The sequence below is a fragment of the Cheilinus undulatus genome, linkage group 4, assembly GCF_018320785.1.
Source record: "Cheilinus undulatus linkage group 4, ASM1832078v1, whole genome shotgun sequence".
Classification (NCBI taxonomy): Eukaryota; Metazoa; Chordata; class Actinopteri; order Labriformes; family Labridae; genus Cheilinus; species Cheilinus undulatus.
The window spans coordinates 28,997,583-29,023,196 of record NC_054868.1 but is presented as its reverse complement, the minus strand read 5'-3'; the positions used below and the strand labels follow the sequence as shown (position 1 = coordinate 29,023,196).

The following is a 25,614-nucleotide window of genomic DNA, read 5'->3' as shown; positions in this document are numbered from 1 at the left end:
GTCAGCAAACTTTACATGAATATGTAGTCTGCATTTGAAAGTACACAATTAAGTCAAAGCTTCAGTATGAATATGTAAGAAGGTGATGCTTGAATTTGTTTTGCATCAGTTTAACTTGATAACATGAATGCACAGGACTTTCATCATAAAATTACAAAAGGCTGATTTCAGATTTACAAAATGCTGCACGGCTCAAACGCTCTTGAAGGTGGTTGTCCCTTAAGGGGTTTTACTAAGAGTCACCTCCTGCATCCTGGAACAGAAACTCCACCTCCACCAGGGAGGGAGTCACTTCAGAAGGGCTTCTCTGAGGAAGGTCCGCATGCTTCATTACTTGATTTACACCCCTTCAAAATTGTGACTCATTAAAATTTGTCTCTACGTTCTTGCCAGCATTCACAGGATGGAACAGAACATGCTGCCACTGTGGCAACCGCTTTCTACAGTGGCACTGATCCTGGTCGTCATGGAAATCCCAAGTCGGGAAGGATATTGTGATGAGGAGAGGCCAGAAGGGGAGCTGGACAGTGGGCGAGGGGGAGGGTTTTCCAAAACCCAGGGAGGAGAGGCTGTACAGCTAAAGAGGCAAAGAGATAAACAATAACTTAGATTCCTTGTTAGCACACATCAGGAGTAGTGTTGCTGTCAAACAAATACGGATGTTTTTTTTTTTTTTTTAACCAAAAAAAGATGTCTGCATATGATGATGGACCACAGGAACTTGTAAAGGCCAGGTCGTAGAAAATTTCATTCAAAAACTATAAGAGATTTCCAAGACATAAAAATCTTCCCAAACACTAAAAATGTATTTAAAACACATTACGAGAAATTTCTTCTAAAATTCTTAAACATTTTTTAAACTACCATGAAAATACTTTAAAATGTCCTCAAATATTACCTGAACCTTAAGAGAGTAACTTAAAAAAGGGTTAAAATTTAAAAACAATTATCACCAAAAAAATCCCTGAAAATCCTGAAAAATTTTAAGCAAATTCCCCCAAATTTTAAGTCCCTGTAGAGTGAAATACAAACTTTTTTGTCTTCAAACACTAGATATGTTCTAATAAGGTTGCGTAAACATGTGAAAACAGTGAGATCTACTAGCGACAGAATTTTTGATTTAGACTGTTAAAAAAATTGTTCACTTAAAAAAAAATTCCCCCAATTTTCATGAAAATTCAGATTTTTTTAAGCAAATTTCCCCAATATTCCAAGCAAACTGCACTGTAAATGCAGGGTCTCAGGAGGTTGAAGTCCTCATCTGTCTAATACTAGGTGCTGTCCAGTTCACTTTTTTCAGTGAAAAACACAAAGGTTTGAGGATTGCTTAAGTATAAAACAAAGAACTCTTAGCCTCCTGAAGTGATGCTGCACAGGGGAGAGTCAAATTCACTTCAGAACTGTTTGGGGGTTCATCATTGTAAACAAGTTCTTCAGATAGTCTCCATAATGTCATTAAATATATGTAAATTTTGGCATATAATGGCTACTTTTTTTTTGCAGGTACAGAAGGGGAAATGGAGAGAACAAAGACCATAAAGCTCCTGGTGGTCTTTGAATCCCTGGCTCTTTCTTTTGGTTGCCTAGTTACCTGTTATTATGCCTTAGAACACTGTTGTTGCGCAGCACACAGCCATCATTACCAGGATCCATATGTAGAAGGGATTTTTTGTTTCCTGGATGGCCTTGAAACAAGAGATTGTCAGTGACAACCCCTTTAACTAGCCCAAGTATAGCAATGGCACAGCTCTGTGCAGGCTGGACACGGTTTCGCAACACCTTAAAAGGGAACACAAAAGAGGCATTAAAAGGAGCATAAGTGCATGAATGTGATGAGTGGTTTTAAAGTATTCCATACTTAATTCTCTCAGTCTCACCTTGATGTCAGCGCTGCCAGAGATTTGGATCCCATAACCCCGATTTCCAACCATATCATTCTCCACCACCTGCCCATTACCGCTGAAAGAGACTCCATGGCCACTGTTTTTATAGATGCCGTTACCACGAAGCTCTACTCTGCAGTCCTTCTCCACAATAACACCACCTTGACCATTTTCAAGAATGCAGTTTGTGGCCAGCCGGGTCAGCTGACTGCTCTGCAGCACAGCAATGCCAGTGCCACGGTTACTGTTTACCAAGTTAGCAAAAACATTAAGAGGTTCACTGCTCTTCACGTACAGACCAACCGCTGCAGGAAGAGAGAGGAGAGATTTAGGAAAAATTAGAAACAAGAGGTGAGTCACCTTTTGTTTAAACAGGGTTCTATATTACCTCCATTGTAGTTTATGCAGTTGCTCTCCACAAGAGCCACACTGATAGAGCGACGGGCAGAATGTCGCTCGTCTTCACTGTCCAGATCACTCTCCCACGCAAACAGTTCACCCTCTTCATTCAAGTTCTCCTGCCCTTCTCTACCTTCTCCCTCCACCCCTCTCCTCTCTCCACTGCCTTCTTCTCCACCAATCCTTTCCTGTCCAGCCCAGTTTCCCTCTCTGGCTTCAATGTTTTCCGGGTCCTTCCTGCAGAACACGGCCAGTCCGTACATACAGTTATGGGAAATGTAGTTTCCCAGGAGCTGTGGGAGACTGGATGACATAACCCACACACCACAGCCTTTGTTACCTGAAAGATGAGTTAAGAGGTTAGTTTCTTGACCCTATAAATTTATGCAGCTATTACTGATCGGGCTGAAAATACAGTACTTACAGTAGACATGGTTTCCCTCAATAAGACCGCGGCCTCTCTCTCCCACCACAACGCCGTCTGAATATCCATAACAGATGTAATTGTTCCTCAAGATTGGGTCACCTCCCCTCCGGATGTCTACACCTCCCCACTGGTTTGCTTTGATTACATTTTCTGGAATTAGATGTTTTATATGTTAAATATTGATACCCATTCTGTAAATATCTCTTGAAATGGGTGAAAAGAAAATCACATTCAACATCCTGATGTAAAATGAGGAGTAACACTCACCAGTTATTGTTCCTCTTCCATTCTCGTTTATGGCGATTCCTGCCGCCTGGCCGTGGAAGATGTGATTCCCTCTAAAGAGAAAATCATTGGAACAGAGGCAAATATTTCAGACTCTGCAGAAATACCTGACTGGGTTTGCTCATTTACCCTAACTACTTCAGGTCTTCACATTATCTGTGTGGGGATTTCTACCTAGTTATAAAACAGACTGCAATTAACACTGATGGCTCTTAAATGCCAACAAGAGCAAAAAAGACCAACAATGATGAGGCTGCCTATTTCTGCTTTGTAATTTAAATGCTTGACAACGCTGTCACGAGGTAGGTGTCGGACCAGATGATTAACAACAAGCTCAAGAAACAGCCATTTATTTCCACAGCAAAACATTACCTACAAAACATTACCTAATCATGTACAGGATTAGATCAGTAAAGAGATAAGAGGTACAACTTTATTCATATAGTATGCCATAACAATTTAGTTCCTCACAAGAGCTACAGAATTCTGGGCAATGACAAGAATAAAGCAGAGCACTTCAGCAATAAAAATATGTTTATGCTATTCTAATAAACATTGAAGAGACACCAAAATCCACCATTGTGCAAGTTTAGAAGAGTGACAGCCCGACAGAGGTTTAACATTAAGGGACATTTTTCCATCAGTATATTTCCAAAAGACATGCTGCCGTAGAAAAGCACAGGTGTTATCAGTGAAGTGTTCATTGGCATCATTTCATTTAACTGCCTCAGTGTCAGGGTCTGGTGTTGTGCATGCTGGCTCGCGGCAGCAAAGTAACGCCTGACTTGTAAACATTATTCTTTTGTTTGTTGAGTCAGAAAGGTCCATTCTATAAAGTTTCTAAAGTTTAACTAATCATTATTGTAAGAATGATACCTTAAAAATCATAGACTAAGCCCTCAAATAACCTATTTTCATCCTTTCCTTGGCTTTTTTTTTTTTTTGAAAGCGTTGGATGTTTCATGAGTCCTACCCACCTAACCACAGGATTCCCACTGAAGAGAATATATACACCCGCTTCCTTGTTGTTAAAGATCTGGTTGCTCCGAATTGAACCTTTTCCATTGCCAAGGACAACAACCCCTGAACGCAGACCACTATGTATTTTGTTGCACTGTGGAATGAAGAACAGAAATTTAGTGTCAAGGACTGACTTAGGGCAGTCATATTTCAAACATGTTTAACAAAAGTGTGCTTTGCCTCTTTAATAATGTGATGGATAAAAGTTTTAACACTATGAGTTTCCACTGAAACTTTCAAGGGCTGTCAAAATACAGAATTTTTTATTTATCACAATTTATCCCAGAATTTCTGTAGTTAATCATGAATAATCACATCCTTTCTTGTTGCATTTTAAAACTCCTCTATTTTGCATTTTAATCTGTTTTTGTGTCATTTTAGGTTTTTCTACAGTCTTAAACTAAGACTAACTGACTTCCTGTTTGGATAAAAACCTACTTTTATTGGTAGATCAAAGCCTATAACTTTAACTTCACCCAGTCAGACTTAAGCCCATTCATTTCTGACAGCAACTTTCACGACCATTCATCTGAGAAGCCGTATATCTCAGAATGGAAAAACAGAAGTAAAAACTTTCAAAATTAAATTGCATTCAACTTCCATTCAGGGTTAGGATACCAAAAAATAAAAGTCAAAAACCTGACCTGCAAAACCTGATTACAAAATGTTTAATGAAGCCGAGTGAAAAGTCTGCTTACATGAAAACAGCTTGTCTTCCATGAAAATGTGCTAAAGCAGACGCCATAGCTTACTTGGCCCCGTTAGTTGCTTAAGCTACATACCTCAAGCAGCTACATAGCTAACATAGCTAAAGCTAAGCTCACAAAGCAGCTGCATAAACTACGGTATATATCTACGTAGTTAAGTTAGCTTTAGCCATGTTTGCCAAAGCTCAGCTAACTTCGCTATAGATAATGGAATTATGTAGCTAATAGCCAAACCTAAACTCACAAAGCAGCTATGTTATGTACCTAACTGCATAGGCATCAGCTACGCCTGCTAAAGCTAACTTGGCTACATTGGCTTATGTTTTAACATTAATTATGTAGCTATGTTAGATTTATAAAAAGCAACCCACTGTTTGTGTATCTACTTTTAAAATGGTTGGATGCATAATTTAATCTCCCGATTAGACCTCTGATCTTTTTCTCTGTTTTATCTATGAAATATTTCTTAGTCTGCAATATCTACAATGTGGTTATTTCATAACTGTAACTGCAAGACTTTTTTTTATGAATGAAGTTCAATTTAAAAAAAAATCTAAAACTGGAAAAACGTTATTTTACTAGTTCACTTTACCACGGAAAAAGGAACTTGTTATGCATAGAGAGGAAATAGGGGTACAGTTAAAAGGTAAATGTTTTATAACACAATGTGCAGATGACCTATGACTTGTTCACTGAGCTGTCTTTAAGTTTATTTAAGGGAAACAAGACATTAAGGAGCAGTAGTGGACTCATTTGACATCTCCACTGCTGAAGGGAGATGCTTCAGTGGCTTGAAAGTGACAATAAAGCATGTGATTAATGCCAATTTAAAAAAATGAATGGCTACATATTGATCTTAACTGATCTTCATTAATGCAATAATCTTGACAACCCTAACATTATTTTGTCACATTTAAGATTTGATTCTTTCTTCCTTTAAAAACACTGTTTTAATAGACAACAGAGCTTTCTTACCAAAATGATAGGGTAAGCCCCTTTTCGGATGTCCAGACCCGCCTCCCCATTTGAGTGGATATTGTTTTCTGCAATGAGACCCTGAGCAGAAAGGCGCAGGAACACACCTGAGGCACGGCACTCACACACCTCATTTCTCAGCATCACTATCTGAAGGAGATCAGAGAGACACAAAGGCAGCTCAGGTAACTCTGAATAAGGAACTACTAATGAATCAATCATGAGATTAGCTACTTCTTAAATTGGAACACTCAAAATGCATGCTGTCTGAAAAAGTCACTCAAAAGTTTCATGTTCTAGGAGAGATTAAAGTCATGCTATTTGATTTTACTTACTGTGGAGTTTTGGATGCAGCGCACTGCATAGTTCAGCCCACGGAAAACATTGCCTTCCAAACGAGCTTGTCCGTAATTAGACAAATGCACACCACCCTTTCCTTCCCTGAAGAGGCAGCGTCTGAGGATACAGCCTAGTGTGGATGCTACCAACATCTGAGCCACTGGGTCCCTGTCTAATTCTTGCTGAAGAGTGAGGGGTTCAGGGGTTGCAGATGGAGGATCCGGGGATGAAGTCAGTGGCAGAGAGCCATCTGGCCGAGGTCTGAGCAAATGTGAAAGGCCATGATGGTCATACTGGATTTTGTAATCCCCTGTACTCAAGTTTTTGGTGTTGTCTTTGTTCTCCTCCTCTCCCTCACTGCGTTCATCATCACTCCAGCCATCTTCAATCACTGTTCCCTGACACACCAGGTCTACCCCTGTCCTCCTCTGGAAGTCTTCCAGGCTTACTGGCTCCTTTTTGATATTAGTTCCAAGTTTTTTCTGGCCATCAGTAGAGCCATCAAATGGAGAGCAATTGTAACTCCCAGACACGCCACAAGATGGGAACGTCCTAGTAAGGGCAACCAAGTGTTTACAAGCCCAGTTTTTTTCTGAAACTGGAGGGCCTTCAACGGTCACTGAAGCTGTGTCACTTCCTGAGAAGTCACAGCTGTCAAACAGACTGAGGACAACACCCAGCAAGTGGGCAGAGCTGCCTTGTGAAAAGGAGCAGAAGCGAGCCTGGCATGTTCCTGGGCCACGGATTTGCAGCTGGGCTCCCTCAAAGTTGCAGTTGTCAAGTTGGACATGGCCCCAAGATGTCTAGAACAGAGAAATGTGATATAATTGACTGGCATAGATTCAGCAACAAAGAAAATGATTAGCCTTTAATTTAAGATATTTCTGGCTTATGGCTTGATCAAGTTAATTTGCAGAAAATAAAGTCCCTGTGCTGTTTTATTTTAATACCAGCACTCATAAAAGGCCTTTTGGTCAAGCACATCTCTTGGTTTTAACTAGTTAATGAATAGTGCTGAACAGAAACAATCCTGTGTACATCTTTTCTTTACCTTGTAGACTACAGTGGAGAACCAGGGCGGCATGAACACCAGGTTACACAGCCTGGCAGTCGGGCACTGCTGCTCTATACACACAAGAAGGGCCACCTCTCCCAGTCGCCCCAGCCCGACCAGCTCCACGGGCACCTTCAGCACAATTTCAGCCTGCTCCTCATAAACTCCTGGGTGAAGAACCACACGGTCATATGGCCCCACCACCCCTAGAGCCCCACGCAGAGTCTCAAACTCACATCCAGGCCCCACGTGCCAAACCCTGCGATCTTTGCGACGACGGAAAAAAAGGAGACAAGCAGAGGACTGGAGCTCTGGCCCGTTTTGGGTCCAGGTCCTGGTGGCCAGCGCGTGCTGTTTCAGGGCCTCTCTCCAGGAAGGGGGCTCCAGGTGGGGCTGACTAGGCCAGTTGGGATGTCGGCACTCAGGGCATCCCAGACACAGTTGCCTCCAGCGGGTGTTATCAAGAGAGATGACGAGTTCCCGCCAGGCACGGCACACCTGGCAGCAGCGGCCCAGGTCAGGGAGGGGGAGGTAGGCTAAAATAACCCTCCACAGCTCCACGGGGAGGCTGCCCACCTCCATGACAGCAAAGACACCAGCGGGGGAGCACCGTGACTGGAGGAGTACCTGGAAACAGTCAGTCACATGCACACACGCACGCACGCGCAGTTAGCATAACAGGAAACTGCTTGCGCTAACCGTTTCACAACAACAATACAGATAAACATGCAGACAGCGGGGCTTTAAACGACAAAGCAGATACACCACCAGTGCTACAGTAGCTAACTGTTGCTGCCTCCAGCAGACGTGTCATTTCACAGGGAAACAACACGAAGCAAAACATACATGATGAAAATCCTCTGTTTTTCCTCAAATGTATTCTTTTGGTCAACTATCCACTGACTTTACACTTGTGTTGAAAGTTTGCGACGATAACGGATGGCTGGCTGGCGATGTAAAAGCGTTATTTCACGGCAACCTTGCGTATCTAACGTTAGCATACCACACGACAAAGCACAGCATCACATCCGTTACAAAGAAAACCCTTACCTTTCTAACAGCTTCTCATTTTTAGAAGGCTGGATGCATCAACACATGTCTGCTCGGGTTTAAGATATGCTTTAAATCTATCATCCTACCCTTTCAGACCGGCAAGAGCCAGTTTTTCCTCAAAAAGTTCATAATAATCCCTGCTGAGTGCAGATGTGCCATCCAAATGGAGTTCAACTGCTTCCAGTTTGCAGCTGCAGACAACCACGAAGCAGCCGGAGAGCTGGTCCTTCTTCCGCTTCCATAAGTGGGCGTTAACATTTTGAGGATAGTCTGTTGTTAACATGGTTGTTAACCACTCATTAATTCCTGTTTAATACGGATGTGGTTAACCTTGATGCTAAGGAGAGTGGGTGGCTTTTTTTCCTTATCTCCATCTTACAGCGTTCCATCCAATCCAGCCTCACAAATAGCTATAGAGAAAGTGTTTATCAGCTCTTTCAGCCTATTCTTATACGTCCAAATAAGTGAGACCCTTAACTTGCTCGAAATGTTTGGCACAATTTACATTTTATGATATTGCAGTGTTTGTTTTTTTATTTATTTTACTTTCCCTTAAAGAATCAAATCAATTAAGAGTCAAGCATGTTTGGTGTCATATCAAGAGAACATGTATGATATTTCTCTTTTCATGATGATACAGTGGTTTGTTGTCGTTTTTTTCTCAAGCAAAAAAAAAAAAAAAAAAAAAAAAAAAATGAAGTCACAGATTTCCTCTGAAGGGAGGTTTAATGATAAGAATGTGTAATAGTATTCTCATAAACTCTGCTGGAGGCTAGTAATAAAATGGGAACCCAAACCAAATTTTAAATTCAACCAGGCAATAATGTTTTTATGTATGATCACAAAATATGAGCTGTATAGACAATGCACTATATTGCTTTTATATGTGTATGCAAGGCCGTCCATAAGGGGGGATAAAGTGGAGAGTAGCCTCTCTGGGGCTCAGCCAAATGGTCCATTGTAAAGATAAGCTATGATGACAATATTTCTTACTACTTTTTTTTTTTTACCTGAATAATGACCACTCTTATCAAAGCAACACATGTTTTATGTTTTTTTTTTTTTTTGCCAAATTATATAGCCTTTTTAAAAATATAAACACCATTTTGAAAAACAGATTTTTTTCTTGCCTTTCTTTGGAAATGTGAACAATGTGTGTTGTCAACAACATTAAACTAAACCATTTGGAAAGTAAAGTCAGGCTTCATAGCTAAGCCATTATGTGCACTAATGTCAGGATGCCAAAAAAATAATGAAGAAATTCAGACAACTTTAAAGAAAAATATTGAATAATGGGGCAAAAAAAGGTTAAAATGGGCCAAAAGTGACAAAATGTGCTTAAAAGTGATCAAATGGGTTACAAGTACCACAAATGGTTTTAAGGTGGCAAAATGGATGTAATCAAGTAGTAGAAACACAATTAAAAACTGCAAGAATGGGCATGGAAAGTGGTAAAAATGGGTAAAGGTTGGCCAAAATTGGACAACAGGCAAAAGAGGTGGAAAGTGGAAAATTGGGTCATAAATGGCAAAAACTGGAAGAAAAGTCATGAGAAGGGGTTAAAATGGGCAAAAAGGGCTTCAAATTGGTTTAATAGCAGAGAAGGTGGTAAAATGAGGAAAAACAGTGTCATAAATGGGTTAAAGGTGGCAGAAAATGTGCAAAAAAGGTGGTGAAATTGGATTTTAGAGCTAACAAAATGGGTTTAAAGTGGTTACAATGGGTTTAAGGTAGTAAAAGTCGATGTTAAATGGTAAAAAAGAGATCAAAAACAGCAGGGTGGGCATAGAAAATTGTAAAAAGTAGTTAAGGGTGCAGAAAATGTGTTGAAAGAGGCAAAAATGTGGAAAGTGGCAGAAATGGGCTTCAAAATGGCAAAATGAGCAGAGAAGGTGGTGAAATGAGGGATAAAGGGGATAAAGTGATAAAAAGTGCCAAAAATGGATGTTAAATAGCAAATAGAAGTTGTAAAATAAGCAGAAAAAAGTGGTTAAAAAGTTGCACTTAGTAAATAATTGAAACATCAGAACACAAAAATATCTTGGGACTCTCTCCACCTCCAAAATGAGATAACTGTTAGCCAGCATTAATGCTCCAACTTGGAAACATTGATACCATCAGTAAATCACAACTGGGGAGATTAATGGAGTTTCTTAAATCTAAAAAGTGGTAGTACTCAGCAATTGCTGTTGGGGGCGATGGCTCACAGTAACCTATATTAAACTCTAATGATAAAACAGAATTCCACGCATTTATGATATTACACTATCTGTATTGTCCTAGCCTTTGTTGAATGTATATTTGTTACTACACTTATGTTCCTATGTTTGTATGTATACGCTTTTATATGTTATGGATATGTATGTAGAGATATATGTATACATGTGAGTGTATGTATGTCTTTGCTTATGTGTACATAAATATGTATTATTTATATTCCATTTTATTTATTTTGCACCTTTTAGGAAATAATGCATTTGTCAGACTGCTCAATATTTCAATAATGCCATGTTTGTCACAGTGAGATAACCCCAATAGAAATAAATAAATAAAATAAAATAAATCACAACTAGGGAGGGCCCATTCACTGGGTTTGTCAAGGGCCAGCCAATTCTGAGGGCAGGCCTCTGTGTATGTGCTTAATTTGTGTATGTACCATGCTGTATATATGTACTGAGTTTTCAGTGTCGGATCAACATGAGTATTTAAATCCAAAACATGACCAGACCACATTTTGTGCAATTATATGTCCACCTATGAGAAACTGCTCTGAAACATCTGAAACTATCCTAATGTTATTTCCGCTTGCTATGTTTTGTGATGGACTAATGTTGAACTTTAATTTTAGCCATAACATGCATGATTCAGTGATCAACAACACCTAGTAGTGACTCAACATGTTGAATGCTGCCTGGCTATCATTAAAGGGATGAACTGGAATTAAATACAGCTTAACTGAAGAAGAGGATCACGTGGGGAAACAGTAGTGACTAGTAGAGGACAGGGAGTGGTTGGAGAGTTGCTGCCAGACAGGACAGACATGGGATCTACTGTAGATATGGGTGATGTTGACATACTGTGCTTCACGTGACGATTGACTTTTTATCCATATCCCTATCTAAAAAAGGCCTTGTCCTTTGGAACATTCTTGTTTGTCTGGTCTGTATAGAAACTGATGTTTCTCTGATCAGGCATTTTGTGTCAACACCATTTACAAAATATAACCTCCATATAGTGAAGAACAGAAGCATTAATGTTCTAAAAGAAATGTGTTTTTGTCTTTTTCTATTAATGCTATGTTTTGTTCTGTTTTTCTCCCTCACAGATTCACAAACCCACCAGTGGTAAGATTGGAATTTAAACTTTGAACACAATCAGCACTTTTAGCTAAGATTCTATCTTAAGGTGGGCATTTTATTTAAATAAATAAAAGCAGTGGTTATACGTAGTGAGCATCTTCGAAATTTGCATCATAAAACATATGTTTGATCTCACATGTGCTTTAAACCCTTGCCGGAGGCAACAGCACTTATGTGATTATGGGGTTGAAAAACAAGAGGCATTTAATTCTGTTACCCTTGCTCCAGACAACTGAGATTGTATTGCCAATAGTAAGCCAGGATCTGCGATATTAGGTTACTGTTGTCTGTATTTGCCATTACTTTCTCATAGATGTAAAACTGCACTGACGGTGATGATGGCACATTTGTCCAAGAGGTGGCGTTATTTTTCCACTGAGAACTCAATGTGTCTGTGACTGTATGTACTAGTAGTCCTTCCTGAAACAACCAAACAGGACAATAAAGAGACTTTTCCTTAAAATTATTAGAAAACAGAGAGGACAATGTTGCCTGTTGCTAAGATAGGTGGGGAAAGAGTAGGTTGAAGAATTTTAAATGATGACTTAAATGTAGAATATAAACTCATACACATTAATTTGAGAATTTTATTGGATGTAAAGCCAGTACAGTTTTTTGACACAGATCTTGAAATAAACACCCTGCATCTGAAAGTATTGTAACTGCTTACCTAGTAACTCATATAGTAACATTTTGCATAGCATATTAATATACTTTTGTGTTAACCTGCTAATCTGTCCTGCAAGCACTCAGAGTACTCAAATACTTTTAAAAAATAGTGATTTAAGTCTCACATCAGCTGCAACTCATCTTTCCACATTCCACTTTGAACTTCAGGAGTGATAAGTGATGTGTCCTGAAATCTCTTTCTAAATGTGAGTCAAAGCTGAAGGTGATTTTTCAAGGCGTCTGCCTGCAGAGAAAAAGAAGACACATAGACTTGTATTTTAACAGGGACATTCTCTCTTAACTTGAACACATAATGGACCTGATAGTAGATGAGTTTTTTCACACCTCATGTTTGCAGAAAAATGAAAGCATGTCTTACATGACAAATTATATTTGATTCTTAAACCTAAATTGAGACACAGGTAACCATAAATCTCAGTTGTGCTTTTTTAAGATCAAAACCAGAACAAGTGTTTGTGGATTTTTTTTCCACCTTTTCGCACATGGTTTATTTATCAAGCTTCCTGCTCATAAAAAACTCTTATCTTTCACTGTAGATCGAATGAATCACTACCAGCAAAATAGCAATATAATGTGCTTCAAGGTAAAGTTGTAAAATCCCTAAATAAAGATGTGCCTCTGATTGTATTATGTTTAAAACTGCATGAAAATTCAAATTCTCCATCTTTAAATAATCTTTGCTTTTAAATACAGAAAGGATAAACTTACTGAGTCTGTTGCCTTTCAAGTGTCTTTTTGACCCAAGGTACATTAGGGTCCAGACAAACCCTTTTCCCATCCTTTTTGAGCGTGGCACTGCAGACACAAAGCAAATTTAAAGATTTCAGATTCAACAATATTTCTAATAGGAAGACACTAAACCTATTCAGCTGCTGATGACCAACTCAGACGCCTTTTTTGGCTTTCGTTCTTAAATAGCAGAGTAAAAAAAGTATATCAGTAATAATAATATTAAAGAAATTGTGTAGAAATTTGGCCTCAGGGCTTACACAATCTCCATGTCTTGGCAATGTGAGCTTGGCTGGATCACCTGCACCGTTCTTATATGCCGTCCAATGGGCCTCTTCTCCTTGGTGATGCATTGACATCGATCAAACCCCTGATTGCCGAGGCTGATACCTGAGAATGTGAGAGGTCAGTGAAGGACATCAGTAGATCAGAATCAAGGTAAAACTCACAGCTCATGCTAAATGTCATACACATGCGGATGCCCACAGCGAAGATAGTGAATTGTAATTAGTGTAAATATCTGGGAAAATCAGAAGTTGGACAAAGACTCACCCTCAGGGACAGCCAGGAAAACCAGAAGTGCCACAATACTGATGCCAGACATTTCTGTGCTCATCAAAGTTGCGACCAAGTCCTAGGAAGAGTGCAAAACAGCAGACTGCAGATATTCACATTAAGATGAACTCTTCTCTCTGCAGATATAAACTGTGATGCAAGTCTGTTTTGAAAACCCGCACCCCCTTTCAATCATATTAACAGTGATGAAAGGAGGAGTCGCTACTTTTGGACTGAGTTCAGAACTGCTCACATACAGGAAACATGATTAAAGCGATCAAAATTTATGAAGGCTATAAAGACGGTAAACTAAACAACGCTTAAAAAGTAGGATAATTTTCTTCGTGTTTCATTGTTTTTTTTAAACAACTGATTTTCTGGGGTCTTGTCAGCAGTAGCCTGGTTTTGCTGGAAGATAAGTAGAATACAGATATGCTCTTCCAGACATCCTGTTACTCATTAATCCAGCTAATAGCACTAGTTTGGTTCCAAGAATGATAAAATCCCTTTAACTATCTTTCCAAATATTTTTTTTCTCTGGTAAAAGCAAGTTTCCCATGAAATTTGTCTCCACACATTTGCAGCATGGGTCATGTACGGGGAGCTATTTGGTAGATAAACAGCTATGCTGTGCCAGATGAGTTCATTATCTTATTTGTTTTCATCTTGTTATATTTCAGGACTGTGAAAAACCTCTGGTTTAATTTTTGACCTCAAAGAGCCTTGCAACATCACAAAGAAAATCTTCTCTCACACAAGTTGAAATCGTGCAGAAATAAAGCATCAAGAATTTAAAAACATGTAAATTTAGGGTTGAATCTTTTTTCAAAGACAAGCAAGTTGCAATTGTTGGTATATTATGAGTTTCAGTGTCAGTATTCACTGTGTGTGTGCAGTTCTGTGTACTGCATGTGCTAAAAGGCTTGCAAACAGGCCTATGATGCTTGATGGCCATATAGGGCAAAGTAGAGAAAGCATGCCTGTTCTGACATGAGGCCTGACGTCAAGGCAGCACGGTAACGTACATGTGGAATGTAAGCTCCTACAGGAACACCCACCGTCACAAAGATACCTCCACTCAAAGCTTTTCTTTTTTTTTTTTTTTTTTTTTTTGAGGGGTGAAAAAAAACAACCTCTTTGAGTCTTCCTCAGGCCATTTGTCAATCCAGAAAAAGTCCCTGACATTTCCTGGAATCCCCGGTGGCTTGCTGCCTCTGACTCTCTTTGCTGACTCTCACTTCCTCATCTTGAATACTAACAACAGTAGAATCTTGGTCCAGCTGAAACTTATTGTTGGCTTTTACAATATAACATGCTTCGGCTGACAGTGCTACTTGAGCACACCTATCAGATTACCTCTCAAGGAAAAAGAAGCCTTGGAAATGACAAGTTGGTGATTCATTCCTGATTTTCCCAACTGATTTTACATCCTGGCCAACTAATCCTTTGTATTTGGTTTCAGTGTGGAGTGCTTTATGTGCATTTGACTATATGTTGTGTTTACAATTGCACTCTTTGATAAGACGATGAGAGTAAATCTTATCAGTTATGAGTCATTCACAGTAGAGCAATCTCTTATACTCATCCATTCTGCACTCGGATAATAGAGAGCAATGCTTGTGAAGTACACTATGAAGTTCTAAGCAAATGCAGAAGAAGGAAATGTAAGACGTACCACAACTTTAACATCAAAACACCCTCTTTAATGTCAATGTGAGAACAGATTTCTACAAAGTAATGTCAGTTTAATAAAAACATGTAATGTAAAATAAATAACTGCATAAATATTCACCCCCTTTAAGTCAGCATTTAGTAGATTCACCTTTGGCTGCAATCACTGCGCTGAGTCTGTGTGGATAAGTCTCATCAGGCTTGCACATCTGGAAACTGCAATTTAACTCCCTTCTTCTTTGCAAAACTACTCTTTGCTTTAATGAATCTCCTCCCAAGCTGTAGTTCTCCTGCAGACTGACTAAGATAGTCCTCCTACATTTTCCTACATTTTCCTACATTTTCCACATTCATTTTACCATCTACCATTATGAGCCTTCCAGGGCTGGCTATTGAGAAGCATCACCCCCAAAATTATATAAGTTTTGGATTTTTCATTAGTTTTTATTTTTATTTCGTTTTCACTTTCTGTGTTTGATTTCAGTTTATTTTTTATTAGTTTTGACTGCTGGTTTGTTAGTTTAGTTTAGTTTTTATTTTGCAAAAATGCTTCATTTTAGTTTAGTTTTTATTAGTTTTAGTGTTAGTTTTTTACAGATAGATGTCGGAGCTGAGTGAGCATCATACATTTTTAAAAACATACTAAAACAGTCTTCTCTTCACTTATCATTTTATTCACTTAAAGATAAGGTTTGAATACAACTCCAGACATAAAACTATCACTATGTGAAGTCTTAACCCATCAGATCAGGCAATTTCACACTCCCCAGACTTGGGTGTGGGTGCCAGTCAGTATGGTTGTGTCAAAGACTTAAACTAAGGATGTTTTTTCTCCACTTTTAGTTTATTTTAGTTAGTTTTGTAAGCGCACTATACAATTTTAGTTACTTTTCATTTTTTTTGGTAAAGCTTGGTTTTTTATTTAGTTTCAGTTTGCTAAAATGATTTTTGAATTTTAGTTTTAGTTATTTAGTTAGTTTTAGTTAACTATAACAACCTTCATCCCCACAGCATGATGCTGCCACCACCGTGCTTCACAGTGGGGATGGTGTGTTTGTAGTTAGTGTTTGGTGTTCTCCAACATAGCATCTTGTCTGATGGCCAAAAAGCACCATTTTGGTTTCATCAGACCAAAGAACTTTCTTCCACTTGACTGTGGAGTCTCCCACGTCTTTTGGCAAACTCTAGTCAAGATTTGATGACTTCTCTTCAACAGTGGTTTTCTCTTTGCCACTCTCTCTTAACACTTTGACTTGTGAAGAACCCGGGAAACAGTAGTCGTATGCAGTCTCTCTCATCTGAATTTTGTAACTGCTTCAGAGTAGTCATAGGTGCCTTGGTGGCCTCTCTCAATAGTCTCCTTCTAGCATGGTCACTCAGTTTGTGAGGACAGCCTGATCTCGGCAAATTTACACATGTGCCATATTCCTTCCATTTCTTGATGATTGATTTAACTGAACTCTGGGGGATGTTCAGTGCCTCGGATTTTTTTGTATCCATCCTCTCACCTATACTTTTCAATAACCTTTCTCTGAGTTGCTTGGAGTGTTTTTTTGTCTTCATGGTGTAATGGTAGCCAGGAATACTGACCTTCCAGACACAGTTTTCTTTATACTACAATCAGTTGTGACACAGTCTCTGCCCTCAGATAATCCACATTTCACTAATTGTGAGACTACTAGCATCAATTTATATTGATTATGATTGATTTATTAAATAAATTAAAGGGTAAAACATCCAACGGGATTAATTTTTTTTATTGCAATTGTATATCAATGATAATCTGCAAACAGCTGTCAAGTTGTGGATGAGGGGAAGACAAAATGTGAAAGGACCACTAAAGTCACCAGGATACAATGTCTGAAGACTGTTAATGTCTCATTTAGAGGCTCCAGTGCACCTGGTGTTGAAATTGTTTGCAGATCAATAATGAGGACAAAAAGCAGTAAAAAAATGAAATTTGAACATCTGTCCAAGAAAAAAGAATGATGCTGGATATGTGGACCAGATGTGCAGCAGTGGGCATAGATGGGCTACCTTCAAATGCAAGATCATATCAGTAAGTTGTTATTCAATTTGTTAATCTTTATCTTAATTTATTCACAGTTAAATATATCTTCTGGTGTAAATGTACGTTTTCAAAGTCTTTCTCCAATGCATGATTTTTGTTTGAAAATAAATAAATGAATAAATGTCAATCTTGGAGATGCCTGTCCCAACTAAAAGCTGGTTCATTTCAGAGGCTGAAGTTAAACTCTTGAGGTATTAATGAACTTTTATTGTAACAAGGAATAATCCTCGTACACTCGTATAATATCCCTACTAGGTAAAAAAGCATTTTCATTCACACCATTTGAACTACATCAGTCTGTGTCAGAGATGTATATTGGCCTATCAACTGGCATGGCAACTATTTACCAAAAATCTTCTCAAATTCATTGTCTCATGCTGTCTCAATAAACAATAATAAACTATGCATGGCCCCTTGAGTTGAATTGTGTTTAAATATTTTCCTAACATTAGTGGTTTTCTGTTCTGCAATGATGAAAGTTTTATCTGAGGTCAAGGGAAGTTGCGTAATATCCAAACATCCATGTCTCATGCTGTCTAACACGATTTCATCAGACTTCCTATCTGGTCTCATGAAGCCTGTTTCCCTATTGTGTGTGTGTGTGTGTGTGTGTGTGTGTGTGTGTGTGATTTGTCTCACGTGGAAAATTTGTTGGTACCCTTAAAAGAAAAAACCCCCAATGGTCACTGAGATACACTGACAAAAGTAAAAATATATAAAAATGTACTGATAATGTATGTTTAAGGCTAGGTTGATAAAATTATTATTATCATATGAGGCAAACGTAAATAAACATAATAATGATGTAATTCGTTGCAACTTTATGAAAAGGAAATTTAGATTTCAGTGATAAATATGAATGGATACAGTTGTTTGGAGGTGAAATTTCTTTTTCTTGCGTTTTTAGTGTTTAAAGAATCATACTAATTAATTCCTACAACCACATGTAATCCATGCATTTTCCCATTTTTATCCTTACTGTAAGATACTTGTTGTATTGCTTTTTGAACAAAGAACAGCAACATATGCTGCCACCTGTAGGAGATTTCAGGACACTACAAAGCTAAGTTACTGACCTACTGCTAAACCAGCTATAACCAGCTGCTATAACAAAACACAGAGTATGATTGGTATTAGTAACAGATCTATAGAGGATCAGTATTGGTTTTGGCAGAAGAAAATGTGACCTTAACTTTGTGACAATAATAAAAACAGAAAACACAACAGATGCACACATCCTGGAAGCTTTTTCTTCAATTTATTGCAATTTGTGCATTTTGAATTCCAAAATCATCAGATACTAGCACTCAGTACTACAGTGTAAAAAAATTAGGGGAATACCAATCTAGCTTGAAAACAATACTAGTCATTTGATGCCTGTAATGTAATTTTCATTTTCCTATCCATTTTCCTAGAATTAGCCAGCACACTGACTAAATTTCCGCCGCAGTGCCTCACATGATATATTTTACCAGAATTTTGCACTTCTGGTTTCCACTGCTGCAAAGCTAAAGGCATGAGGTGACTAATCATGGACATAATGTATTCTAGGTATAATCTAGTCATTACTTCCTACCTGTCTGAGACTTTAGATTCTAGTTTCTTTGCAATTAAAAAAAAAAAAAATCAAACTAAGACTCTCAACAGGCATTCTTTTGGATCATGTTCACAAGCTTTCAGTCAACACCTATGAAGTTAAAGTAGGGCAACAACAAAAGGATCAAAGATCCAAAACCACACGCTTGGCCCCCCTTTTCATAAGTTACTCCATACTTCCTTCTGCTTTGTGAGAAAAGCTGATTTGACGTGATGATGATTGCAGACAGGCAGATGTGTTGGAGCATGTTGAGGTTGGCGTCAGCGTCAAATCCCATAAAATATTTTTGGCACGTCTTAATGTCACTTTAGAAATTTCATTTGCATGAGCCAGCAAATCACAGGATTTATTGCCTTGTGCTATTATGATTTAAGCGGTGATGCATGAATGGGGTTTTTAAATGAAACAAAAAATATGTTTCTGGTAGTATTTTGTTATACAGTATTTGCTATTATTTTTCAGAATTATTTTGATACACAACCTTTACTAAACAGGCCAGCTGAAGAGAGACAGTAAATGTGGGGAAGAGAGGGGAATAACATGAACCACATGTAGCCAGTGATCAATGTACTGAGAATTTGCCTTTGAGAAAAAATACATATGGAAGACTTTAAGCTTGTTTTAAAGGGAAAACTGAAATCGGATGCAGCATTGTTTTTCTATTTCCTTCAGAATAAGAGCTTTGTTAAGCTTCTTTATATGGACAGTAGTATCTGGCTGCCTGACCATTACACCAACATGGACTGTAATGACACTGTATTCAAATACAGGTACTTTTACATTTGGTTTCCCTTTTGCAGCTATAACAGCTTCCATCCTTCTGAAAAGGCTTTCCACTATGTTTGCGAGTGTTTTTGTGGGAATTTGTGTCCTTCATTCTGTAGAGCATTTATTAAGTCAGGCACTGATGTTTGGATCCCAAAGGTATTTGATGGGGATGAGGCCAAGGCTCTGTGTGGAACAGTAAAGTTCTTTCACACCAAACTCATCAAGCCATGACTTATTTGTCTTCCTTTCTGCACTGGGGCACAGGTATTTTGGAATAAAAATGGCCTTCTTAAAACTGTTACCACAAAGTTGGAAGCATAGCATTGTCCAAAATATCTTGGTATAGGCTACTGAAGCATTAAGATTGCCCTTCACTGAAGATAAGGGGTCAAGCCCAAACCCTGAAATACATCCACATACTATTATAGTGTGCTTAGTGATGTGAGGCTTGCATGCATACATTAAAGTCAGTGAAAGTTCAGAACTCTTCAGCAGAGCGTTGGTGACTCTTATGCTCTGTGCGCCTTGGCAGATGTTGACCCTGCTCTGTGATTTTACATTGAGTTGCTGTTGTTCCTAAATGCTTCCACTTTCTAATAATATTACTGACAGCTGACAGTGAAATATCTTATTGCAAAGGTGGCATCTATCACAGTAGCCCTCTTCATAATGACCCATTTAGGATCACAAATGTTAGCAAATGAACCCTGCATGGCTAGGTGTGTGATTTTATACACCTGTTTTAATGGGTCTGGATCAAGCACCTAATTTCAATAACCAACATATTTGACCTTATTGTTTATGTTGTGCATTTAAGGGCCAACAAGGCATATGTGCATGGATGTTATACTGTATACAGAATATCGAATTAATTCCTTTAATCTGCAACTATTTTTAAAAATGTCCCGTCACTTATGTAATGAAGCTACACACAAAAAGCAAATATTGAAGACCCTATTTATTCCAACAATATGTTTGTTTTCACATATTAATGCAACCCATTAAAAAGGCCTGTAACTTTCCTTAATCTTCTCTCACTTCTCCTCATAAAACACAAGTGAGTAGACAAGGATAAAGGAAAAAAACTAAGATTTGTATGACAAAACATATCAAATGAAGCACAGTAGCTAAAAGTTTTCTTACTGAATAATATACAGTAAATGGAGCAAACATTTTCTAAGGATTAGCTTGCTTGCCAGGCAAAAACCTCACACAAAACTGGGCTGTAGATTAATGACTATTAGTCTCAATGGAGACTGAAAGGCAGAAAGGAGACAGAGAGACTTAGACAGATAGAGTCTTAAACTTTTTAACCTTAAACAGGATGCTGGCTTTCCAGCAGTAAACATGACTGTTGGCAGTGCATGCAGGAAGAAGTATTGAGATTTCCATTTTGTGTTTATGCAGCTTAAATGTTGTCCAGCTGCCTACACAGCAAATTTTGCAGAGTTAAATCAACACTTAAAGAGTTAAATTTAACCCTGTGTCCGAGTGTATTTGGTGCTTATCAGAATTGGTGTTAAATTAACTCGTTGTCCAGTGTTAAAATTTCAGAGTAAAATGAACTCAAAATTGAGTAAAAAATTAACACTGGCTTACACTGTACAGTGTTTAACTTAACACTGCAGGTTAATCAACTCTGAAGAGTGTAAAAATTACTCCCATTTGTGTTGGTGATCTATTCTTCTGTAATGAAAAATAACCTTTATGTCAGTGTTAATTCAACTCCCATAGTGTTAAATTTAACACCTAAGCTGAATTTATATAGTTCTCCACATCTTATCATTTAAGTGTTACTTTTCGACACATGGTGTTTTGTAACACCATAGTAAGATCAGTTTTTTTTTTTTTTATGTGTTTCAGCAGATTGATTAATAACATATTCACTCATTTGCTTTAAGGGTAATGCTTTGGCAGTTTATCAAGGCTGTTACATAATTGAGACTTATGGTAAGTGACAGACACTCACACTTTACTCACTCATGCAGTCTTGTCGCTTTATACACCTTACATGTTCCTGCCAATGGCAGAAAAGTCACTTACTCAGAAAACAATTTTACTTATGGTGGAAAGTTTAAAAACTTAAAAATCTTCAGCAATCCACTAGAAACATGAACAAAAGACTCCAAGCAATGATTACTGTACAATAGGCATCATCTAAACATATCCAAACACAATTCAAAACATCTAAAACGCATATGAACACTCTGCATGAGGGCATCATGGGAAAATTATTCAACTTTTAAAATGAAAGTAGGTGAAGCTTATGTCAATCACCTCTCTGCAGAGTTAATGGGATCGACACTGTCAAACACCTCTAACACTGAAGACCACTTAACTCAGGGTGGTGTTAAAATTACACTTTGGGAGTTAAATCAACTTAACACTGAGAAATTAACACTCCAGTTTTTACTGTGTAGTGTGCGACATGCAGGCCCAAAGTTCATAAATGGACTCATGATGCAGCAAAATCCACTTTTTTTAGGAAATTTTTTTTAGATGACTAGACCTGTGTATTACATTCATGAGCTGCTTATTCACACGACAGTTCATACTTTTCATTTGATTACATGAAATATCTGATAAAGTTTAAAATTTCTCAAGATCCTGCTGGTGAGTTTTGTGTGACTAACGTCATGCCCAGTGGTACATGACATGATGGTACAAAAGCAATCTCTAAATTACAAAGCCTTTCTCTGTGCATTCCCCTGACATTAACAAATTACCCTTACACATTTTTAGTCACTGTGTTTTTCCAAATTGGAACTGTACAGGTGACAAACGTACGACCCATGAGCCCTCATCTATCACTCAAAAACTCTTAACCGTGTAAATTCCCAATAGTCAACACTCCAAGTTTGCGCAACATGCCTGAGCAAGGGGAATGAGTCATTTCCAGGAGTCGGCTATAAAAGGAAGGACTCTCCCCTTTCCAGCGCTACATTCAAACAGCAGAGCAGGAAGGCAGCTGAAGCAAGAAAAGGAGAAGCTGAGTAGAGAGTGAAGTTAGCCACAAGAAGAAGAAAGTTGGAGACGAATAAGAAACTTTTTATTTTAGCTTTTACTGCAAGCTACATTTGAGAGCTTTCTTATCCTTCAGTATTAAGTTTTTGCAGAAGTTGTAAAAGGCAAAATGATGAGCAGCAGAGTAATCTTCACTTCTTTTGTGGTGCTCCTGGCATTTTTAACCATCAGTGAAGGTAAGACTTTTTATTTTCTGCACTATGCATTTCAGCTCACTCTCTTTTTACTTTTACATTGAAACTCATACTACTGTGCACATTCTCTTGTCTTCTTTTATTGCACATCATAACCACATGTTTCTTCTGTCTCCAAACAGGAATGAGTCTGAGAAGCCTGGGAGTGGAGCTGCACTGCCGCTGCATCCAGACAGAGAGCAGGCTCATCGCTCGCCACATCGAGAAGGTGGAGCTGATTCCTGCCAACTCACACTGCGAGGAGACTGAGATCATGTAAGGCCCTATTTCAAAGCCTTTCATCCCATCTAGACAGCAATGAAGCTAGAGCTGGTTTCGGGTTGGTTTCTGCATTAAGTCTCCAACCAAGTCTTCATGTACTAACTGAAACTTCCTCCCACTTGTTGCTGCAGTGCCACCCTGAAAAAGACGGGTCAAGAAGTCTGTCTGGACCCTGAAGCTCCCTGGGTCAAGAAAGTGATTCAGAAGATCATGTCCAAGTAAGTGCCAGTCAATTATAAAGAACTTAAAAATTCAAATATGCCATACTAACTTGAGACAATGTAAAATGGTCATAAATTAATTGTTTTTGTTTATTTTCTCAGCAGCAGAAGACGCTGAACAGACCAGGAAGGATGCACTTCAAGAACCTTCAATAGGTCCTGAACCAAACAGTATTTATTCATCAGAGAGGATGATCTAATCATCAGATCTAATTTTATACAAAGACTGCTTAAAGTCTTTATCGACTGTTGACAGACAACAGTTTTATCCTAATAATGTGATGTTTGTATCAAACACTTATTTATTCAGAAGTCAGTTTGTGTGAATCCCTTGTGTATCTGTGTGTTATTGCTCTCTGGTCTTTAATATGGGTTAAACATATTTATTAATGTATTTATGATACTGGTGTATTGTTTCAATTGTTCTCTGATGACAACTTTATGTGAATAAATTAAGTTCAAATAGATGAGCTGCCTTTGTTTTTCTCTAACATTTTATAAATGAGCACTTCATGGAATAATTTCCTTGGATTTAACCAGAGAAATCAAATAAAAACAATAAAGAATACTGACCACTAGAAACTGATTTAAAAGCTAGACTGTCTTCCAACTTACCATTGTTTTTAAATACGCCAAGATGTCACATAAATATATAAATACAAAAATTACATTCATGCTTAAAACTTGTCTGTATGACAAAGGGATGGAAATGGTTTAATACTTCACTCAGGTGTCTGACTGTAAAAATTTTTGGAACATAGATTCTACTAATAAATTATAATATCATCAAAAGGTTGATTTATTTTAGTAATTCAATTCAAAAAGTGAAACTCATATATTATATAGACTAATTACACACAGACTGATATATTTCAAGTGTTTTTTTATTTTGACTTTAATGATTATGACTTATGAACACCAAAAACTCAATATCTCAGAAAATTAGACTATTATGAAAAAGTTTAATATTGGAGACTCGTGGTGTCACACTCTAATCAGCTAAAGAGCTCAAAACACCGGCAAAGGTTTCCTGAGCCTTTAAATGGTCTCTCAGTCTGGATCAGTAGCCTACACAATCATGGGAAAGACTGCTGTCTTGACAGATGTCCCTAAGACAGTCATTGACACACTGCACAAGGAGTGATAGACACAGAAGGTCATCGCTAAAGCAGCTGGATGTTCTCACAGGGCAGTATCCAAGCACATTAATGGAAAGTTGAATGGAAAGAAAAAAAATATGGTAAAAAAAAGGAGCACAAGCAACAGGGATAACTGCATCCTTGAAAGGATTGAGAAATGAAGCCTCAAGAATTTGCGTGAGCTTCACAGGAGTGGACTGCAGCTAGAGTCAGTGCTTCAAGAGCCACCACACATAGACGGATCCAGGACATGGACTACAACTGTCTCATTCCTTGTGTCAAGCCACTCCTGAAGCAAAGACAATGTCAGAGGCGTCTTACCTGGGCTAAGGACAAAAAGGACTGGACTGTTGCTCAGTGGTCCAAAGTCCTTTTTTTTTCAAATGAAAGTAAATTATGCATTTCATTTTCAAATCAAGGTCCCAGAGTTTAGAGGAAAAGAGGAGAGGACCAGAATCCAAGTTGATTGAGGTCCAGTGTGAAGTTTCCACAGTTAGTGGTGGTTTGAGGAGCCATGTCATCTGCTGGAGTTGATCCCCTGTGTTTTATGAGGTCTAAGGTCCAAAGTACCTGGTTTAAGTTCCATGGTGTCCCTGTTATTGATTGGCCAGCAAACTCACCTGACCTAAGCTCAGAGAATCTATGTTTCTTTTTTTTTTTTTGAAGAGGAAAATGCAAGACACCAGACCCAACAACGTAGAGGAGCCAAAGGACACTATCAGAGTAACCAGGGCTTCCATAACACCTCAGCAGCACCACAGACTGATCGCCTCTATGCCACACCACTGCAGTAATTTGTGCAAAAGGAGCCCTGACCAAATATCGAGTGCTGCGCATGGTCATACTTTTCAGTAGTCCAACATTTCTGTGTTAAAAATCTTTTTTTTTTTTTGTTTTAAGTGATAATCTAATTTTCTAAAATACTGATTTTTGTGTTTTCATTAACTGTAAGCCATAATCGGCTAAATTAAAAGAAAAAAACACTTTAAATATATTAGTCTGTGTATAATGAATCTATATGATCTGAGTTTCATTTTTTGAATGGAGTTACTGAAATAAACCAACTTTTTAATATTTATTTAGTTATTTTTAAAGATTTATTTTTGGCTTTTTGTGCCTTTATTCGATAGAGAAGGACAGTGGATAGAGCTGGAAATGGGAGAGTGGGGAGAGAGATGCTGATTTGAACCCGG

General features: G+C 38.2%; 3 protein-coding genes across 5 annotated transcripts; 1 reads left to right on the top strand and 2 right to left on the bottom strand.

Annotated features, from left to right (window-relative positions):
- Positions 1 to 118: 118 nt before the first annotated feature.
- Positions 119 to 8,351, bottom strand: fbxo10 (F-box protein 10). Of its 2 annotated transcripts, none has more exons than XM_041784573.1 (11): positions 8,140 to 8,351; positions 7,087 to 7,716; positions 6,032 to 6,838; positions 5,697 to 5,846; positions 3,972 to 4,108; positions 2,977 to 3,047; positions 2,707 to 2,859; positions 2,272 to 2,622; positions 1,878 to 2,188; positions 1,592 to 1,779; positions 119 to 577 (listed from the first exon to the last, which is right to left on the bottom strand). In XM_041784573.1, exons 2-11 carry the CDS (start codon positions 7,669 to 7,671, stop codon positions 397 to 399), a joined length of 2,934 nt encoding a protein of 977 aa, XP_041640507.1. In that variant the 5' UTR covers positions 7,672 to 7,716; positions 8,140 to 8,351; the 3' UTR covers positions 119 to 396. The 2 variants fall into 2 exon arrangements, with proteins under 2 accessions (XP_041640507.1, XP_041640508.1); XM_041784574.1 differs by having other exon boundaries at positions 8,229 to 8,351.
- Positions 8,352 to 12,074: 3,723 nt separating this feature from the next.
- Positions 12,075 to 13,633, bottom strand: LOC121508630 (interleukin-8-like). The gene is made up of 4 exons (XM_041785612.1): positions 13,473 to 13,633; positions 13,181 to 13,310; positions 12,900 to 12,986; positions 12,075 to 12,414 (listed from the first exon to the last, which is right to left on the bottom strand). Exons 1-4 carry the CDS (start codon positions 13,534 to 13,536, stop codon positions 12,402 to 12,404), a joined length of 294 nt encoding a protein of 97 aa, XP_041641546.1. The 5' UTR covers positions 13,537 to 13,633; the 3' UTR covers positions 12,075 to 12,401.
- An 8,904-nt stretch (positions 13,634 to 22,537) lies between these two features.
- LOC121508493 (interleukin-8-like) lies at positions 22,538 to 23,749 on the top strand. 2 transcript variants are annotated; one of them, XM_041785397.1, is made up of 4 exons: positions 22,538 to 22,782; positions 22,923 to 23,055; positions 23,193 to 23,279; positions 23,388 to 23,749. In XM_041785397.1, exons 1-4 carry the CDS (start codon positions 22,716 to 22,718, stop codon positions 23,398 to 23,400), a joined length of 300 nt encoding a protein of 99 aa, XP_041641331.1. In that variant the 5' UTR covers positions 22,538 to 22,715; the 3' UTR covers positions 23,401 to 23,749. The 2 variants fall into 2 exon arrangements, with proteins under 2 accessions (XP_041641331.1, XP_041641330.1); XM_041785396.1 differs by having other exon boundaries at positions 23,385 to 23,749.
- Positions 23,750 to 25,614: the final 1,865 nt, after the last annotated feature.

Bases quoted from the DNA above. Each gene is read 5' to 3' on its own strand.
- fbxo10 (XM_041784573.1), bottom strand. From the start codon at position 7,671: ATGGAGGTGGGCAGCCTCCCCGTGGAGCTGTGGAGGGTTATTTTAGCC. The intron at 2,189-2,271 runs GTAATATAGAAC...CTCTTCCTGCAG, and splicing joins CTGCATAAACTACAATGGAG to CGGTTGGTCTGTACGTGAAG. The intron at 578-1,591 runs GTAACTAGGCAA...TTGCCTCTTTAG, and splicing joins GTTCTAAGGCATAATAACAG to CTGTACAGCCTCTCCTCCCT.
- LOC121508630 (XM_041785612.1), bottom strand. From the start codon at position 13,536: ATGAGCACAGAAATGTCTGGCATCAGTATTGTGGCACTTCTGGTTTTC. The intron at 13,311-13,472 runs GTGAGTCTTTGT...TCACATTCTCAG, and splicing joins TTTCCTGGCTGTCCCTGAGG to GTATCAGCCTCGGCAATCAG. The intron at 12,987-13,180 runs GTAAGCCCTGAG...TTGTGTCTGCAG, and splicing joins TGCCAAGACATGGAGATTGT to TGCCACGCTCAAAAAGGATG.
- LOC121508493 (XM_041785396.1), top strand. From the start codon at position 22,716: ATGATGAGCAGCAGAGTAATCTTCACTTCTTTTGTGGTGCTCCTGGCA. The intron at 22,783-22,922 runs GTAAGACTTTTT...GTCTCCAAACAG, and splicing joins ATTTTTAACCATCAGTGAAG to GAATGAGTCTGAGAAGCCTG. The intron at 23,056-23,192 runs GTAAGGCCCTAT...TTGTTGCTGCAG, and splicing joins TGCGAGGAGACTGAGATCAT to TGCCACCCTGAAAAAGACGG.